This window comes from Trichoderma aggressivum (assembly GCF_033847375.1).
Source record: "Trichoderma aggressivum f. europaeum strain CBS 100526 chromosome Unknown scaffold_030, whole genome shotgun sequence".
Classification (NCBI taxonomy): Eukaryota; Fungi; Ascomycota; class Sordariomycetes; order Hypocreales; family Hypocreaceae; genus Trichoderma; species Trichoderma aggressivum.
Window position 1 is genome coordinate 1 of NW_026946396.1, and position 19323 is coordinate 19323.

Genomic DNA, 19323 nt, shown 5'->3' on the forward strand with positions numbered 1-19323 from the left:
AGTAACTAATACTAAAAATACTAAATACTAATACTAATACTAAATTAGTAACTAAATACTAAATACTAATTTACAACCCTGTGTATAAATGAGGACCTACTCCTATTTACTTGTATTATTAACTGAAAGTGTGTGTCAGCATGTTGTATCACCATTCCGAGTTTTTCGGAAGCTTTCCGATCCCGCAAATACCTTCTCTACCTACAGCTCCAGAGCAAATAGATATTAATCGAATCCGTAGGATCCATGCACTGTAACGTCTAGACCATCTAATACTCGATTGAGCTGTGTCTCGCCGCAACCCCGCAGCAAACTTGTATCGTAGCAGCAAGCTCATTGGATGCAAACTATTATTTTGTCGCTCTAGTTGCTCTGTTTATATTGCCAACGCATTCAGCTCCTCGTTGGCAATGCCACCTTTAACCTATATTACTATACAGCCGGGCGTCAGAAATATATAGAGGTTCAACTATTGGTCAACCATCGTCTTACATACTCATATTGCTCTGCAGGCCTCTTTGCCTAATAGGGAGAGCTTCTAACGACTTGTGTATATGTTTACATCGTGACCGGCCATTTGGGGTAAGCTTTGTATCCACCCGCGTATCGCTTTGTAGATCTAGATTCTGTTTCGCCCCCTGGCTATTAATGACAAACATTAGTAAGAAATGGTCAGAGATTAGACAACTATTATGCATAAAGGGATGCCGCGATGCGTTCAACATCTTTGACTTAGTCATGTAGCCAGTTGGCCTATTTGTCATTCATCAAAGAGTGTCAAAGTATAAGAATGCAATAGGGTCTTGGAACAACGAGGCATGAGAAGACACTACGCAGCAGACAACTACAATCGCTAGTCATACAGTCTCAAGACTAGATCTTGTCCAAGATGCGTCTCTCACTAGCATCTCTCTTCTTAGGCATGTCATGTCTTGCACGCGCCCACTCACACTCTGTGATTACATATGCTCCTCTGCCTTCAACCGCCAATGGCCCTCCTATCAATGACCAAGGATACCGTGTGCAATCGTTGGGAGGAGGAGCATATTTGCTCGCCGATGGTATATACCAGTCGATGTTCTTCGTCACTCCCAAAAGCGTGATTATGGTCGATGCACCTCCCACTACGGGAGAAAATATCCTTGCCGCGATTCGATCAGTAACACACCTGCCAATCTCGCATCTTGTCTACAGCCACTTCCATGCCGACCACATCGGAGCCGCATATCTTCTGGCCAAGAAGGGTGTTACCATCGTTGCCCACGAATTGACCGAGTACGAACTCACTATTACACCTGATCCAACCCGGCCGCTGCCCCATGTCACTTTCAAGGGCTCCCACACCTTACACGTCGACAACCAGACTCTTCAGCTAGATTACCATGGTCCCGTTCATTGCCCTGGAAACCTATTCATCTACGCGCCAAAGCAAAAGATCCTCATGCTCATCGACCTCGTCTTCCCTGGCTGGGTACCATTTGCAAACCTAGCAGAAGCGCAAAATGTCGGCATGTTCGTCAAAGCACACGACCTAATCTTGGAGTATGACTTCAAATACTACATTGGGGGGCACGTTAACCGTCTCGGAGATCGTAAAGATGTTCTTATTCAACAAGAATACGTGCAAGACGTATACAACAATGCCCGCAAGGCGATTCTTCTCAGCAACAGCCCTCCTAACGCAACAAATCCGCTCTCAGTTGGTACCCTTCTGGGGCCTATCCAGGCCGCTAATCCAAACAATACATGGGCATCATTTGCTGGATATGTCGATGCTCTTACGGAGTATTGTGCGAATGTGACTACTGAAAAGTGGCTGGGCAAGCTGGGAGCTGCGGATGTGTACACATCTTCGCACTGCGAAAGTTTGGTGGAATCATCTCGCATCGACTATGGCTATTTGGGCCCCTTTGGTGTCCAGGGTTAAGCATATGGAAGAGACACTGTTGGTGAATTGCTTGTTCTTTGGTAGTGAGGCATCATAATAAACTCTTCTTCTAATTAAGAAAAAATTACTAGTATTATTCAACAGACTTAGATCTCTATACAGTATCACGTTACTAGAACCTGTTTAACCTATGCTCAGTATGCCTTTTATGAGAGGGGTATTCTATACATGTTTATACGCTGCTATGCTAGACAAGAAGCCATCATATCATCAATCTTTCGGTGGCCGAGTAGCATTGATCTCCTTCAGAATTGCATCCGCTCCCGCCTTGACCAACCTTTCAGCCAATTCCTGTCCAAGCTTCCTAGCCTCGTCATTGGTCTTGACAGCTGCATCGATGGAATCTTCAACGCTTTGAGCACCATCAAGGCTAACCACAATCGCTCTCATCCTCAGAAGACGATTTGACTCGTCCGCCCACTCCGTCTCTACTCCAATCGGGACAGTGCAACCGCCCTCAAGAGTATACAACAGAGACCGCTCAGCAAGACAAGCCAAAGTAGACTTTTCATCAGCCAGCTTGTCCAATAGCTCCAAGACCTTGATATCTCCCTTCCGAATCTCCAAGCCGAGCGCTCCCTGACCAACCGCGTGGAAAATCCCGCCGTCCTTGGAGCCCAGATACTGGTTGATGCGGTGCTTGAGACCAACCCGCTCGAGACCGGCAGCGGACATGATCATGCAAGTATACTCACCTTCCGGATTGTCGACCTTGGCTATCCGAGTTTCCACGTTGCCGCGCATGTTGGCAAAGCGGAGATGAGGGTAGAGACGGCGAAGCTGTGCTGATCGCCGCACTGAGGAAGTGCCAACAACTGCGCCTTCAGGTAGCGTCTGGAGGCTGGTATACGGCAGGCCCGCCTTTACAATCAGAGCGTCACGGGGGTCATCACGTAGGGGAATGGCCGCCAGATCGCATGAGTCAGGAAGCCTTGTCGGCATATCTGTTTGACAGTTAGAAAGTCTCAGCGGGGCCGATGCAAGAAGGCATCGCAGCCTTGTGAACATTGAAGGTAGCGGAGGTTACCTTTGAGACAATGAACGACGACATCCAGTTCGCCGGCATTCAGCTTCTCCTCCAATTCGGCCGTCCATAAGTTCTTTGCTCCAAAGTTGTAAAGCTCCGTGGATTTGTCCTTGTCACCGAGAGTGTGAAGCGCCTCAATCTCAAAAGTTCGTTCGGGTGCAATCCTCTTGAGGCTGTCGCGGATGCCCTCAGCCTGCACAACAGCGAGGTTTGATCTCCGGGTGCCGATCCGCAGCGGCGGCTGAGCTGCTTGAGATTGTTCTGCCATGATGATAATTTTATGCAATAGAGACACAGAGAGATGGAATGCGGGGAGTGTTGTAGCGATGATATTCTCGCAGTTGAAACTAAATTGTGTGGGCGGTGGATCCTCGGAGATCTTATGTCCGTAGGATTGATTTATGAAAACTTGCTCAGAGAATGGTCAGCGTCAGTGCCATGTGGGTGAATACAGAAGTTTTCAAAATCATTTCCATTTTTCATTGACTGTGTTGTGAGAACATATTGACATTTGAGTTATCTCGGAGCCAATTGTCGCTTTTTAGGGTCTATGCGACGAGTTGAAAGTTGATCATATTAGATGTCGACGAAGTTGTCATCCACAACTGCAGGTGGTAGCGATCAACTCAATTCTGGCAACCTATGTATTGAGACTGAAAATAGAATCAGGTACTTCCAGGATTATTCAGATGAATTTTTTTCTTATCTTTGTCCCTTCTAGGCATATGTTTCATTCTTATACATGGCATAGTGGTCATCGGAATACCATCTCGCAACCGAAACTACCCATCTTTGACCTAAACAAGACACCAGCTAACACAAGGTGAAGCCCGCCGTTACACTGGCATGAACACTGAATTTGATGCTTTAGATAGAGACTGGGTATGAGTGGCGCTCTCGTGATTCTTGTCAAGGAAATGTCATTACCTAATGCACACATGGACTCATACCATGACCGCCGATTCTCCAACACGGCCACCAAAGGTCTTTGGCAGACAAAAGCATCTTTACAATAAATAAAGGGGCAAACCATAGCTCTTACTCGTTCGTTAACAAGGATTCAACATTATCATCTCGATAAGGTTATGGAAGCTATCTAGGACAAAAGAGAAGCGACAAGGGTGGCCATGGTTAAAGTTGGATCACAGGCTCGAGGTATCATGTGATGCCAATAGATCCCAGCCACATGCATGGGGTGAATTGTGCGAGGTAGGGGTGGCATTCGATACAGTACGAGTACCTGGTACTCCCTACAGGTGGAAGAAATTCATGCTTGGGCGACGCGAGTGGAAAAGAAGTACTATGAAGGTACGCCTGTATGGATGATGAGGTACTCTGTAGAGTCATATCGGCGGCTGGGTAGCTCCTCCACGCTCTTTGCGGTATGTCTACAGCTTGACCTCGGACTCGGGCGTGGGCGTTCCCAAGTCGCAATCTTGATTGTGAAGTCCATACTTGATTGCCAATAGCGCATGATGCAGGATCGAGATTCACGTGTGAATGTGACAGTCTTTGTCGGCAGCGTTCCATTCGTTCGTTCAGCCGCTCACTCTCACCGACTTCCTCCATGTGATGTTTCTCTACGTGTCAATGAGTCATGTAAACGACAGCTACGAGGGATGTCTCTCGGATGCCTGTCCACCGCTTGTCGTCCACAGCAGCTCTGCAGCTTCAGCTTCGACTGTCCATCCCCAGCCCGGAGACAAGCGATGTACGGGTACATGGACGTTTGGACATGCGGTCAGTCCAGTCCCGTCGACGGCATCGGCAGCGTCGGCACTCACTGGCAGCACGGTTTCTTCATGCCAGCTCCACTAGGCTCTTTTTGCCCAAGGAAAGGACACCAAGAAGTCTAGGATCAGGATCAGGTATTTTTAGTTCACAACGGCGTTTGGCGCCAACGACGATGCCAATGCCAATGCAACCGCAGGCACCCTTGGAGGGCATTCACTCGCCTATTGTCACCTCCTTGTCCCATTGCTGCCTGATTATTCGTTACCTAATTAAATCTAGGCACTGCTGCGTCGATGTGCGGTGCTCGTACTTCGTATATGTGCTCCAGTTTCCGTGGAGAGGGTTGCGTTCAATATTGGATGCAGATGCCCGTCTTCACGTGATAGCATCGGGTGTGATATACGAATAGGTACTCCGTACAAGCACGATGGAGCCTCGAGACGGCGCCAATAACAGTGACAGTGCGAGCATAGCCGGCGATGCTGCACAGTAGTATTTGCTCACGAGTCGGACAAGGAGCAGAATGCAATGGTGAAACCGGGTGTCGGGTCGATCAGACCGGACGAGTAGTGCTGCCTAGGTAGGTGCGCATTAGCAGGATGCAAATCTTTGCGCTCAGGAGAAGCAGCTCAATCTCGGTGTTATCACGGTGCGGGCGATTAACAGCCGGGCAAATTATTATTCCATGTACGAGGACGCAGCGCGCCACTCCAAGCCAGCTGTCGACGATGTATCCCACGGAGACGCTGTGGCGTTTTAGACGAGATTGCGCTCAAACGCGGAAGTCGATGAAGCGATCCGGAAGATTACAGCTCATATCTGGCAAACGGGCGGTCTGCCGATAGACTGTGAGGCGCGCAACGGCGGACGTCCAATTGGCGCTCTTGGAAAACTGCTCGAAGGCACGCACACAATCTGGAAGTGAGGCGGACTAACTGTCACCCAGACTAGCAGAGCTGCGCTTCCAATCAGGATGGATTGATCCGAAACTGATAAATGACAAGGACGGACAGCAGCCGGGCAAGGGGTCGGCTGGTGCAGTGGTGCAGTGCCGTTGGCTTTTAGTGGCCTCGATTGCCATTCAGGGGTTAGAAATCATTCAATTCGGCGGTAGGCCGGAGGATGGCGTGTGGAGTAGGCAGAGTAGGGGACTAGAGGTTGATGAATCAAATCAATGTCTGCGGAGAGAGAGACGGATGGGTACCTACCTAAGGAGAAACCCACTGAAGATTCGAGCATCTACTCGCACATACACGTACAACGCGCAACGGCCAGGATCCGTGCTTGGACGAAGTGTGAATGTAGTGCACATACTCGTACAGTACAGGCGCAGGCACAGGGCAAGCAAAGCAGAGGCCCAGCTCGATCAGCAGCCGGGCGGATCACGATGGCGGCCCACCTCGAGGTCCAGCCCTAGGCAGGCCGGCTGTCTGTGGGCCGCGGGAACCGAAGCTGTTTTGGCAGTTGATTGTGTGGAGATGAAGAATCTCGACTCGACTCGGCTCGAACTTGTCAAGGTATCAGTACACGTACAGCTCCAACTGAACTGGTACTGCTGCGAGTACAAGTAAATGAAGCGTAAGGTACCTATGCCGTCAATAACTACCTAGGTACCTATTCCATGATCAATCTTTTCCAAACTCAACTCTACAGTTGCATCTCCATCTTGGCACCTATATTGGCAGGTGGCGTCCGTGTTCAAACGGTTCAATTTCTGACCAGGTTCTTTGACACAGCCCAGCTCAGCCCAGGGGGTGTTGCTGAAAATACCTGTATTGACCACACCTTCACTGCCGCGATGACTACTACCACCATACTCGTTGCGTAGATCTCTCGATCGAAGCAAAAGTCCCGAAATTGTTTCCGAAAGGGCACCTGGCCTGACCTTGCTCAAGCTCTCTTCTGTTTTTCTTTTTTTCTCTCGCAAAATCCCCCTTCTCTCCTCTCTTCTCCCATCTATGGCTGGCTGCACGAAACGTTGCCTCACATGTCGGCGGCTCCCATTACGCCCCAACATGGCCAACTCGAGCACCCAACACACATCCATCTTGAAGTCGAGATTTTGTTAGCCACATGCACTTGCACATGCAAATGCAACCATCCAGAGAAAGCCCGAGCATCAAAGGCTTTTAGGCTTTAAATGGCCCGCGTTTCGGGCCTGGCCCGTGCAGTGCTGCGGCTGCCACGGCCGAGAGGGGAAACCCAAGCGCAGCCCTTTTTTTTTTTTCCACTTCCATGTCTCTTTGTCTCCTTGCTATGGAACCTATCAGTCGATTCCGGTGACCGTTTCTTGTCCCCTTTGATCCGCACCTTGTCCTTATCAGATCCATTGGCGGCACTTGTCTCCGAGACGGAAATACGCGCCGCTCCAAGTTGCAGCCGCCGTATGCCCGGTTACAGTACATAGACTGGTAGCCCACTCATCGTTATTATTGACCTTGTTTTGTCTTTCGCCCCCTCTAATGCCTCAATACTGTTGCTGTACTGTAACCTGCTCGTACCTGTACGTAAGGGCGAGCCCAGTTGAGGCCATGCATCGCATTGGATTACCTTAATGCGCAGTAACCCAGACCGGACCAGGGCTGCATAACAAGATCTGAGATCTGATACAGCAGAGCGAAACTAAGTGCGACGAACCTATAGCACTAAGGCAGGCCCCTTGCCGGGCTCGCAAACGGCGAATAAGGATCCGCATCGACCTGCAGAGGGCGAAAGAGAGAGAGGATAAAAGGGGTGCCTTGGTTAGTAGATGGGACGAGGCAGCATCAAGTTGCGAGCGAGTCCAAGCATCATCGTCGACGCATCTTGTAAGCCGCACATTGACAGCAGCAGTCAGCTGTGCCTATCTGTGCCCTGTACGCACCGGCCACACATGTACCGCTACCTCAGCGCTTCTGTCCGCATGCACCGCTCAGCCCACGTCATACGCCCAGCAGCCCAACAGCGTCGCATTCTTCAGGCTCCATCAACGCTTTTCCCCGCTACAATCGGCGGCCCATTGTCGCCATTTGGCGCTTCTGCGGGGAATCGAGGCCCCCTCGAAAGGATTGCCTCGAGCTACTGCCGGGCTAATGTACCGGTACGGCGGGCTAATGTAATGTCGACACTCTCTGCCCCCCCATGCCCATGCCCATGCCCATGCCGCATGCCGCATGCCTCGCCAGGCCGGTTATCTGTACAGTACTTGTACTTGTTTGATTCAGCCCATTGACTTTTCGGTCCCTTGTGCGCCTGACTTTGACTTGGGTACGAGTACATTGGCACCTCGAAAAAGCTTTTTGACTGCTCGAACCCTCGACCATCATCATCATCATTATCATCACCATCACCATCACCATCACCATCACCACCATCAAACATCGCCCATTGCCATCACTTGGAATCATCGTCAGCACCGCCGTCACCCATTGATCAACCCTCGCCATCCCCCGCCGTCATCGCCACCTGACCACCGTCCTCAAAATAGCTACTATACCTTATTTAAAGCATCACCCTGGCATCGTAATCGCCTTCGCCATCCATTGTCGCCGCTACTATCACCTCACCTCCTTGCCTTCCATGGCTTCTCCCATGACCATATCTCAGCTCCCCAATGAGCTCGTCTCCTACATCCTCAACTTCCTCGACGAACCCTCCATCTTTGAGCGGTATCAATACGATGATCCAGCACACATCCCGGGCCCCGATGATGTGCCCTCGTCTGATTCCTTCCGTGGCACCATCAAAAGCGCTTCTCTGGTCTGCCGCCTCTGGAGACGCTGCACCCTACCTCTGCTCTTTCGAAATGTCGTCTGGAGATTTCAGCACATGACTCGTCCATCCAATGGCGAGGATCCGCTCAGCACCGTTGACGAGCTCGAGTTTCTACGCTTCCTCGCCATGACTGGACTTGCACGATACGTCGACAGCCTCAGCATCATCATCGATTATCCCGTGACCGAGATCGGAGAAGACTTCAACCACCACGCCAGTTGGGGCATCCTCCCCAGCCATTGCCCTGCGCCGATCCACCAAGGACCAGGCGGAGATCTAGCTGCCGCCGGGCCATCCTATGACAGCAACTCCAAATGCCAGTCCAACAATTGGCTTTGGCAGACCATCTTCGAGCACCTAGATCTCTTGACCATCAACCTCATCAGCTCTCCCGCCATTCTCGCATCGCTACTGGGTCGACCGATCAATTTATCAGGGTGCTGGATCTTCCGCCAGCGATTCCACATTCTCTCCCTTTCCAGACCAGCCGACACACGTCACCAAGTCGCCACTCTATGGAACAACGCGACGGCACTGGCAAACACCCCATTTGGCAACAGGGCACAAACAACCGTTCCTTGCTCCCTCTTCAGCATTCGTCCGTGGGATTCAATGCTCCTCAACGAAGGGTCCTCAGTTAAAGTCTACGCAACATACGAATACTTCAACCACGTGCCCCCCTCCATCTTACCCGCGTTACTGGATTCCGGGGATGAATCCATGCAATATCTTCTACGCAACTCCCTCCGCTCCCTTTCCTACGTCGCCATCTTCCCGCTCGCCACGCATATAAACGATGTCCTGATCCCCCGCGTCCCAGCTCTTGAACGATTCTACATCCAGATCGTTCCCCGAGCACCCAGCTTTGCCGAGGACGACTACCGCCATCCCGCCATGGACATTTCAGATCTGTGGATGGAGCGAAACACGGCCTACGCGCAGCTCGTCATGGCCATCTTCGACCCACCTCCCCTAGGCTCATGGAGCAGCCTGCAATACTTTGAGTCTGGCGATGCCGTGGACAGGGAGGCTTGGGAACAGGCAGTAAGATATGTGATATTCGCCGCGGGCGCAACTTGGAAGGTTGCCGGAGAGGGTAAATTCGTCCGGAGGAACGACAAAGTGCCCATGGCGGTTCTTTAGGACACTCCACGACGATTGTTTTGTCCTTTTTCTTTTTTTCTCTAGGTTTTTTTTTTCCTTGGGATCGTCAAGGTATTTGTTGAATAATTATTGCATAGCTTTAGCATAGGTAGTTTGTCGGAATGGGTTTCCAGGTCATCACGGTCGGACTGGGTTTTGGGTCATTACGGGTATTTATCTGCAGGATATGGGACATGAGGTATTCATTGGGTAATTCGCACGGGCATTGGATATGGGAAGGCTTCAAGATTGCAAAGGATACCAAAAAAGCAACGGATATTTCTATATTGGGACATTTATTGAGGAAAAATTACATGTGATTTTTGACAGGCATCAGAAAGGGGGTCATCGGAGCTGTGCGGGACCATCGGCTCCGTCGGCGTCTTCCGGCATCATATATTGTGATTAATTGTGAAGCACATGCACGAATAAGCACTTTGTTTTTTATCAATATCTTGTAATATTGATTATTCCAAGAGAAACCTTTAAGAACATGTCCGGTCCGAGGCCGGGGAGACACCAACGCCTCCACCGCTGTACAGTATAGCCCAAAGGAAATGATATTCATTCCACCATGCTGATAGTTATACTGCTCTGCAGTAATACTACATGTAATCAGCTCCAAAACAATAAGCATGCATACGCAGCATACCAAGTATGTATATATGTTAATCCCACTATGCATACACAAACGCCTCTAAACCGGTCTGTATATATCCGTCTAAATGAGGAAATATGCTCATAAAATAACGACAACGCATACCTTTGCAAAACATTCAACTCAGTCTTCATGGCTGCTCAAGTCGCCGTCCTCATCGCTGTCAGCCAGATCCACCCTCCGCTTCTCCATCTCAAGCTCCATCATCTCGCGGTACGTGCTCCAGCTGAGCGCCCCGAAAGCGACGATGATCATGGAGCCGCCAATCACGGCCGCCGGGCTCAACGGTTGGCCCGTGATGAACCAGTCCGCAATGGCAACGATGAAGATGGTCAGAAGGGCAGCGACGGAGGAGAGCACGGGCGACGTCAGCGAGATGAGGATGAGGAACGACGCGCTAAAGGTGGCGTTGGAAAGGACAGCAAACAGGATGAGCCAGCACGTCGAGGCGTTGGGAATCTCGAAAATCTCCCACCGGAGCCAGTGCAGGATGGGGAGGGGGATCCAAAGCACGGAGATGGTGAAGAGGCCAATGCAAGAGCCAAACGTGTTTGCGAAAATCATGCCCCGGCCAGGGGAGCAGCCGTCGGGAGGGCAGGCAAACCGCTTGTACAAGACTTCGTACAGGCCGTAGAGCACGGAGCCAATGCCAATGACAATGTTGCCCAGGAAGCGGCTGCCGGCATCCACGTCGCCCTCGCCCTCGCCCTGGCTCTGGCTCTGGCCGTCGGCAGACGAGGGGCCAGAGCCGGTATCGCCATAGGCCACCACTAGGACGCCAACGATGGCGATGATGACGGCAACCGACTTGTCCATGCGCAGCGGCTCCTTGAGCAGAGGCACGGAGAAGGCGTAGGCAAAGAAGGCAGAGCAGTTGTAAATGGCGGTGAGGTCGGATGGCGTGGTGAGGCTGACGGCGACATACCAGCTCAAGCCGGCCACGGTCAGAGCCGTCGTGATAAAGGCCGTGGTGCGGGCCAGGTAGCGGACAGACTTGGACGCGGGCCGCTGCAGGCCAAAGACGTCGAGCGTCTGCAGCTCGACCATGAGCGCCGTCGACCTGACCAGCTGCAGGTGGCGCCTCCAAAAGGCCGGCCACGGCATATCCCGCTTCTGCAGCCGCAGGATGAGCAGCTGGGCCGGCCACATCAGCACCCACGAGCTGTGCGTGAAGAACATCATGCAGTAGGCCTTGTCCCAGCCCAGGTCGCCCTGGATGTAGGCGCTCAGCTCCGTCTGCACGCAAAAGGCAACCAGGCTCAGCACCAGGAAGAAGGCGGCGTACGTGTACTTCTTGCGAGCCGACGAGGCGGCCAATTGGCCGGGGCTGCGGCTGCGCATCGTCGAGCGTCGTGTCATGGCCGGTCGGGGCGCGGGGGAGTCGTACGAGTACGAGTACAGAGGCCCAGAGGCAGAGGCAGAGGCAGAGGCAGAGGCAGAGTTGGACGCGCCAGAGAGTCCGTCGCCCGAGGATCGCGAGGATCGGCCTCTCTCGACGTCCTTGTCGTCCAAGTCTCGCCCTTCCGAGTCGGGCTTCGACAGCAGGGGCTCGCTGGATCGGCCGTCAGCCGTCGTCTCACGAAAGAGGCCGGGTCGAAGATTATCCGAGCCCATGATTTGCGTCCAAGAGGGCACAGATCGTCGCCGTTTCCGTCGCAGTCACGTTTGGGAAATGATTGATTGGTGGTTCTGCTCCCGTCGTCTCTCTCTCAGGAGCGAAAACGTCGTTCGGATGGCTCGTATTGGGGCGATGGCCGCCAGCAGTGTTTCGTTTGGCGCGAGCGTCGCGGAGACGTTGGCTGTTGCGGGAGCATGTGGCTATCTCGAGCGAGATGGGCGAAAGGAGCGCAAAGTCGGGAGTTTAGCTTGTAGACAGCTGTCTTGACTGACGAGAAAACCCACGCCTCCGTGCTCCGGAGATTCGGATCCTCGCTGGTAGGTAATTGGCAGGTCTAGCGCAGATCCTTGGGCTTGGCAATGGTGAGATGCGACGGGTTTCACAAAATGAATGGGAGGTGAACTCGAGAGAAAAGGATGCCGTCATCAGATGGTGCTGACGGTGCCTGTAGACTGTAAACCCCAGGCCAGGCTCTGCCTTACGGGCGGCCACTAAGGAGGCCCCCTGAGGGACCCCCAAAATCCTCCGGGGCGTGCTATTGGATTCCGTTTTCTAGCGTCGCACTGGAACCTGTCAGGGCTGCACTGTAACCAGCTGATGGTCCCATCACACGGACAAGAACGCAGCCTATACGGACTTGGTGGATGACGTGCCCAAGCAGTGTAGCAGTTGAGGCTGAATGTGAAAACGGGTGAATACTTGCTGGGGAGGTAATACAAATCCATGGTTTACATGCAATGTTTCCGTACTGTGCTCAAGGTACTACAGACTCGGGAAGCAGCAGAAGCAATGAGAGAGAACATGGAAGACATACGGGGTCCGTGGCCGCCGATGGGATTACCAACTCAAAAGACTCAAGTTTCGTCATATGATATGTTTTATTGGGTACCTAGTATTGACCCAACATGAAATTCGGGTTGTATAGCGTTGAACGTGTCTTCATATTGCTTGCGCATGGCCCAGTCATCTGACATTCACATAAGGCCGCTGCCCCCACCCAGCTTTTATTTCGCTCCCTCACCAAACAAGACCTCAACAGGGTCATATGTATATTCCAAGTCGCCATGCCAGTAATTGGTGGACTCCGGCTTGGAGATGGCCCACGCTTCGTCCAGCGCCTTCACAACCTCCTCGGGTAGCGGGCCCTTCTCAACGTTGTCCAGGTTGTTCTCCAACTGCTCGATGCTAGAGACACCAATGATGATGCCGTCGTTTCCGTCCTTGACCTTGAGACCGGAGTGGTGAACAGTCCAACGCATCGCAATCTCAACCAGCGTCAGTCCTGCCTTTTCAGCGGCTTCCTCGACAAGCTTCAACGACTCAAAGGTGCTGTCGCGGAAGTATCTGCTGCGGTAGAGGCTTGCCATGGCCGTGTTGCCAGAGTATCGTCCGGTTTCCGGGAGGATATCCTTGGACTTGATCTTTCCTGAGAACAGGCCGCCTGCAAGGGGGTTGTAGACGACAATATCGAGGCCGTAGCGGCGGCATGCAACAAACAGCTCCGCCTCAATGTTTCGAGTGATGGCATTGTACATGCCCTGGTAGATGGTGGGACGGACCCAGCCGTTGTATTTGCACGTCATGACGACCTCGGCTACCTCAAAGGCTGTAAAGTTGCTGATACCCAGCTTGTTGAATTTTCCGGCCTTGTGGAGACGGTCAACAGCCTCGAGGGTTTCAGCAAAGGGGACTCCACGGTCAGGCCTGTGAAGATACAGAATCTGCGTCGCGACGGTTAACAAGATTATTCTACGCTGAGTGTCTCCTTTCAGCTTAATCATATCATGGACTCACATCGACCGAGTCGGTTTCTAGCTCCTTCAGGCTCTTCTCGACGGACTCGATGACCTTTTCGGCTGTGTTCTCGCCAAGCTGCCGAGGGTACTTGACCTTGGTCGCCAAGGTGAGGCCTCTCTTTTTCCAGTTGGCCTGGCGTGTGAAGTCTTCTTGGGTACCACCAACGTAGACTCGCGCTGTGTCGACCTCATTATAGCCCCGAGCCTGCAGGACGTCAAGAGCCTTGTTGAAAGTGTCCACATCGGTGATTCTGGCGCCGTCATTCTCGTTGGGGCCAAACGTCATGAGACCGAGGATAACTCGGGGCTTGGGAGCTTGAGCAATGAGAGGCATCTGGGCTTTTTACTGGATTAACTTGTTGGTTGTTGTTGGCCAGCCTGAGATGAGGGGAGGGCATCTACCACGATATATAGGCGAGAGGGGTCCCGGATCCAAGTACGCAGATACGGCGTATTAGATCCGGGGGTGAACTAGAACTGGGTCCCGACTCCGACTTCATCGACTCAAATATCGCAATCAAGACCTAGCAGTTGGTCTATCCCACTTTGGCACAGTTACACACATGCTATCCCTGGAAAGTGGACAGCTCACAGACGTCATTGCTCGCAACCATCGATACGGAAAAAGGGTATGGTGGCAGCTGTGTAAGCCAGCTCACAGAACCCCCCTCACCGATCCCACAAAGTCCGATCAAACGACTCGCGACATCTCCGAAATCGCATACTTGGACTTTCAAACTTGAAAAGCCAATAAAGTCTCAGCGCCGCGCTAAGTCCGCACACTACGATCGCAGATAACGTGCTGACAAACACACGCAGCTGGCGGCAACAACATCCGCACGAATATACTAAGCTACAGGAGGAAACAATAGCCGCGGATGGTTCAAGCACAGCATTCTACGCGGCTAGACTATCCTGTCCTTCATACCTATTGAGAGTTTCTCGCAAAACATTTCGGCATGGCAGTCGTCTCCAGAGGGCCGGACTTAGGACATTGACGAGATGTTACTTGGAAATGATGAATCAGAAATATAGCCAAATGAGGAACAAGGCCACGTAGGGTAACAACTGAAACTTCCGTTCAAAAGCGGGATATGCAATCAAAGGCGGGAAATGGAAATACTCATGTGTTGAGTCCATGGAAATAGTACCGGTTACTGCCGGGTTCTTAGGATGGAAGAGTTCGCGATTGGTGATGACTGATATGCTTGCCTATTTGGTACTTCCTCGCATCCTGCATGGTCACATACGAAAGCTCCAGGTATACATGCAGATCCGTACTTGAAGTACGGGGCTCAAATAAATCCAGTTGAACGTGTGCATGGCTAAATGAGTCAAGTTCAACGAGCTTCTGAACTCTTCAGGGTGGGGGATTCCAGGAACCAAATCAATGGCTGTAAAACAGAGTGCTGATAACGGATAACGAACGCCGCCGGAGAAACCACGGCAAAATACCTGCGCAACCTGCGTCCTGCAAATGCCTGTTAACAACTCGATGGAGTTTGTAGCTTCAATAGACGTGGTGGAATCGGCTGCCTTTGCGCAATCTGTGCAATCCGTCTGTCTCAAACATGATCCAGTGAGCATCTGAAAGCCTTCCATGCGCCAATTGACGTCTGACAGTGCCCAGGCGCATCAAAACATAGAGATATTCACACCATGAGGGCAAACCTGGCCCGTCATGGCAGGCGACTCCTTGTCTGCCAGGCGAGGACGGCGCCATCCTGCGCCGTATATGCGACTCCAGCTCGTCGACGTCCGATTGCTCCGAGGCCAGTATCCTATGCCAATCTAGAGCGCACGTTTTTCAGCGGGCTATTCCAGAAGCCTCCGCGGGAGGTCAGGCCGCCCGAGTACGAGCCGGGATGGCTGCAAATCATGGTCTGGAGGAGTCGCATGCTGGACAACGTCAGGCCACCGCCGCGGAAGGAGTTGATCGAGTCTTGGAAGAAGTTTATGCAGTCGAAACTGGCCACCCGCATGCCTCTGAACAGCACACAGGCACTGCAGTGTCGCCGGTTGCTGGAGTATCTGGCAGATGTGCCAACCAAGCAGGATGTCAGAACGCTTACTCTTGCCGACCTAACGATGGCGAGGCAAATGCTGCTTCAAGAGGATTTAATCGAACGAACACAGCATCATTTAGATTTCGCCAAAGCATTACACTCGATATGGCTATCGGGGGACTATCCCAAGACTCCTAATGCCGTAGAATTACAATGGGTCTACCTCGTCAAGGCCATGTGTCTATATGGTGGATCTCGCGAGGCTTTGCAGTTGTTATACGAGAAATGGGAACAGCCAGAATATGCGGTTTACCTGAACCAAGAGAACCAAGAAGTCCACCTAGTCGAAACCGTTGCTCAGGGTCTTGCAAGAGAGGGATGTGAAGCCGAGTTGGTGGGGTTGGTCGAGTATGCCGAGAATCACAAAGTGCCATATGATGTGAAGATCCAAGCCGTCATGGTAGAATTCTTTGCCGAGCGAGATCGTGTCGCCGAGACCAAGCACTGGTTCAGCAAGCCTCTATCGGGAGGCATACCGCGAGCGCCAACGTATCGCACGGTGGCGGCTTTTGCCATGCGCAACAACCTTCAAGAATGGGCTACTTGTCTGTTCCGCGAACTTGGAGAATCGCAGCCAAGGAGGAACCACTGGAATGTGCTACTTGAGGGAATACTCATTACTGGAAAGAGTCTTGCCGAGGTAGACACTGTAATGTCACACATGGTTGACCGCAAAGGAGAGGTATCACCAGATACTAGCACAATCAACAGTCTTCTCAGAGTTGCCTCTGCGCAGCGAGACGAGGCACTAGGCGATGACATTCTCGCGCTCGCCGCAAAGAGAGGGCTGGCTCCGAATGGAGAAACTCATTTAATCTTGCTCGGCTTACGACTCGGAACTAACAATTTGGTGGAGGCACGAGAGGCGTACAATCAAGTTAGGCATATGCAGCCTTGGACGAACGAGTCAAAGCCGCATCTCTTTGCCGAATTTCGCAAGATGGTCAACGAGTACCTGGTCGCGCTGACAGCCCAGAAACTGCCGGATTTCAAGCTGATTTCATCCATGCTGGAGGCCGTTGAAGAAGACCAGATGCGGCTCGAGCCAGCCACAGTTGCAGCTCTCTGCTTGAGATTTTTAGAGAATGACCAGCATTTCGATGTCATGGATATCCTCTCAATTCACTCCTTCTTGTACAGCGAATCGGAGCGAGAGGTTATCCAAAACGCATTTGTCGCCTTCTGCCTCGAGTCCAGCACGAGCACGAACCGAGCATGGGGGGCGTATCAGCTACTCCATCAATTCTTCCAGGACACCAGCTTCGAACGGCGCGTGGAACTGATGAATGCATTTTTCCAAAGGAGACGCCCTGACATGGCTTCACATGTCTTTGGACACATGCGCGCACACCGAAATAAGTCATACCATCCCACAATGGACACCTACATCACTTGTCTAGAGGGAATTGCCCGATATCCCGACCACGACGGGCTGGAAATGGTGCACAACATGTTGAAGATGGACACCACGCTACAGCCATCGACGAGATTATACACAGCTTTGATGCTGGCATACGCCGGCTGCGGCCAGCCTTTGATAGCGCTAGACTACTGGGGCCAGATCACTCAATCGAGGGAAGGGCCCTCATATGCAACGTTGGAGGCAATGTTTTGGACACTGGAGAAGAAGACGGGCGGGCATAAGCAAGCCCGCGAGGTTTGGGAGAGGATGGAGAGGATGGATTTGGAAATACCGCAGAGCGTCTACAACGCCTACGTCGGCGCAATAGCCGGCAGTGGCAACGAGAAGGAGGTTCGAGGACTGATAATGAAGATGGCATCTGTCGTGGGGTCAGAGCCAAATGCCATGACGTGAGTACAAGCCCTCAATCAACTTGATATTTTCCAGTTGTCGCAGTTGCTAATATATCCCTGTAGCCTTGGTATTGCATACAATGCTCTGCCCGGACAGCCTCTTCAGCAAGGGTTCCAGGAATGGGCCAAGGGGCGATATCCCGATGTTTGGGCGGAACTGATCAAGGTGGGACGGCGCATGGACGAGTACTCGCTGTGCCAATTCAAAATAGAACGGGTCATGAAGGCCTAGAGGGAGTGTATAACAATGGAGAAATATGATCATGACATGTATCTATACATAACGGGGGGTAGCATCTATTGTACACATAGTCGGCAAAGAAAAAAAAACGAGCAAATATAGTATTCATAAGGAGCCACACCCATAGATGGCGACTCACACAACATCCAATCAGGCCCCAATGCTTTTCGTTCTCAGTTTCTCTCTCTCTCTCTTATCTTCTCTCAGGGAAAAAGTGTTCCCTAATCATCTCGGGGTGAGCGTGAATAGTCGGGTACAAGCCCATGCCCTGCACTCTGCGAATCATCTTGGCAATCTTGCGCTGGTTAACGGGCCGAAGGCTCGTGCCAGAAGAGTGCGTGATCTGGCCAGACGTAGAAGAGAATTCCTGGATCAAAGAAAAGTTCTACAACGCCCCCAAGGTTAGCCAATTGCCCCCTCCTCTCTTTCAGAGACCAAAGAAGAAAGAAGAAAACATGCCTTGTACATGTCCAACGGTCGAATTCCCAGCGCATCAATCACATCTCCGCCACGAGGCGACCTCTTCCTCCACTTCTGCATCTCCACGGGGCTCATATCATGCGGCGAGTAGACATCTCCCGCATCCCACCTCCGCGGCATCTGCCTCAAGTAATCATTCGAGTTCTTCTGGTTCCGCAGCAGCTCAATGTTCGCCTGCTTGTTCCTCTGGGTAATCTGTCCGTCGCGCTTGAACCGCGTCATCAAGTTCGCAGCGACGTCGCCGGGATTGTTCGCCGCCGTGCGCGGGGGCTGGCCGGGGGATCGCGAAGGGCCGGGGTTGTTGTTGATGGAGAGGAGGCTGCTGCTGGAGGAGGGGCGGTGGAGGAGAGGATCGCGGGGAGCGCATTTTGAGGCTGAAGTTGAGAATGCGCGGGCTGAGAGGCCGCGGACGGCGCAGGAGGGCGGGAAGGGCGGCATGACGGGCGGATTGGGATACTTTGCAGAGGAATTGGTTGGCGATGAATCCCGCAGCTTCTTTTGCTGGTGATGCGAAATCATTTGGTGTTGTGCAAAATGTGGAGTGTGGCGGGACGGAAACTGTTCCGCGTTAGCTGGTGTGTGCCCCGCTTTGGAAGTTCCGCCTTTTTTTCTCTTCCAATTTTCCGAGTCTCAAAAAAATATCGAGATGAGCATTTTGATCCGATTCTTTCAACAAAACCCAAACTACGATACCCCGTCATTAATTGCGCCAAATCCATTGACGGATCTTTTTCCATTTTCTCAATTAGACGATTAACCTTGGGAAACACCTGCAATAGCCACTGCGAAACGCCGATTGAGGAATCCTCCAAGATGGTCCGCAAGCTCAAGTATCATGAGCAGAAGCTCCTGCGCAAGACAGACTTCTTCACATACAAGCAAGACGACAACCACCGCGACAAGCTCGTCCGCAGACGCTACATGATCCAGAAGCCCGAAGACTACCACAAGTACAACAGAATGTGCGGCGTAAGTTGGGGGGGGGGGGGGGGGGGGGGGGGGGGGGGGGGGGGGGGGGGGGGGGGGGGGGGGGGGGGGGGGGGG

At 52.2% G+C, this 19323-nt stretch overlaps 8 protein-coding genes across 8 annotated transcripts in view; 4 read left to right on the forward strand and 4 right to left on the reverse strand.

The window, feature by feature from the left end:
• Positions 1 to 889: 889 nt before the first annotated feature.
• On the forward strand, positions 890 to 1927 carry Triagg1_7047 (uncharacterized protein; the record flags this gene model as incomplete). The annotated part of the gene is made up of 1 exon (XM_062901739.1): positions 890 to 1927. One exon carries the CDS (start codon positions 890 to 892, stop codon positions 1925 to 1927), a length of 1038 nt encoding a protein of 345 aa, XP_062753869.1.
• Positions 1928 to 2158: 231 nt separating this feature from the next.
• Triagg1_7048 (uncharacterized protein) lies at positions 2159 to 3243 on the reverse strand (the record flags this gene model as incomplete). The annotated part of the gene is made up of 2 exons (XM_062901741.1): positions 2159 to 2892; positions 2976 to 3243. 2 exons carry the CDS (start codon positions 3241 to 3243, stop codon positions 2159 to 2161), a joined length of 1002 nt encoding a protein of 333 aa, XP_062753870.1.
• Positions 3244 to 8267: 5024 nt separating this feature from the next.
• Positions 8268 to 9605, forward strand: Triagg1_7049 (uncharacterized protein; the record flags this gene model as incomplete). Its single annotated transcript, XM_062901742.1, has 1 exon — positions 8268 to 9605. The coding sequence occupies one exon, from the start codon at positions 8268 to 8270 to the stop codon at positions 9603 to 9605; it is 1338 nt and encodes a 445-aa protein (XP_062753871.1).
• Positions 9606 to 10386: 781 nt separating this feature from the next.
• Triagg1_7050 (uncharacterized protein) lies at positions 10387 to 11877 on the reverse strand (the record flags this gene model as incomplete). The annotated part of the gene is made up of 1 exon (XM_062901743.1): positions 10387 to 11877. The coding sequence occupies one exon, from the start codon at positions 11875 to 11877 to the stop codon at positions 10387 to 10389; it is 1491 nt and encodes a 496-aa protein (XP_062753872.1).
• Positions 11878 to 12885: 1008 nt separating this feature from the next.
• Positions 12886 to 14011, reverse strand: Triagg1_7051 (uncharacterized protein; the record flags this gene model as incomplete). Its single annotated transcript, XM_062901744.1, has 2 exons — positions 12886 to 13602; positions 13676 to 14011. The coding sequence occupies 2 exons, from the start codon at positions 14009 to 14011 to the stop codon at positions 12886 to 12888; spliced, it is 1053 nt and encodes a 350-aa protein (XP_062753873.1).
• A 1325-nt stretch (positions 14012 to 15336) lies between these two features.
• Triagg1_7052 (uncharacterized protein) lies at positions 15337 to 17790 on the forward strand (the record flags this gene model as incomplete). The annotated part of the gene is made up of 2 exons (XM_062901745.1): positions 15337 to 17555; positions 17622 to 17790. The coding sequence occupies 2 exons, from the start codon at positions 15337 to 15339 to the stop codon at positions 17788 to 17790; spliced, it is 2388 nt and encodes a 795-aa protein (XP_062753874.1).
• Positions 17791 to 18201: 411 nt separating this feature from the next.
• Triagg1_7053 (uncharacterized protein) lies at positions 18202 to 18798 on the reverse strand (the record flags this gene model as incomplete). Its single annotated transcript, XM_062901746.1, has 1 exon — positions 18202 to 18798. The coding sequence occupies one exon, from the start codon at positions 18796 to 18798 to the stop codon at positions 18202 to 18204; it is 597 nt and encodes a 198-aa protein (XP_062753875.1).
• Positions 18799 to 19092: 294 nt separating this feature from the next.
• The window catches only part of Triagg1_7054 (uncharacterized protein), a gene marked incomplete at both ends in the record, with an annotated part of 764 nt that continues 533 nt past the window's right edge, over positions 19093 to 19323 (forward strand). The window contains one exon of the mRNA XM_062901747.1: positions 19093 to 19248. Coding sequence (XP_062753876.1) covers positions 19093 to 19248 — 156 coding nt within the window. The remainder of the gene's footprint in view (positions 19249 to 19323) is intronic.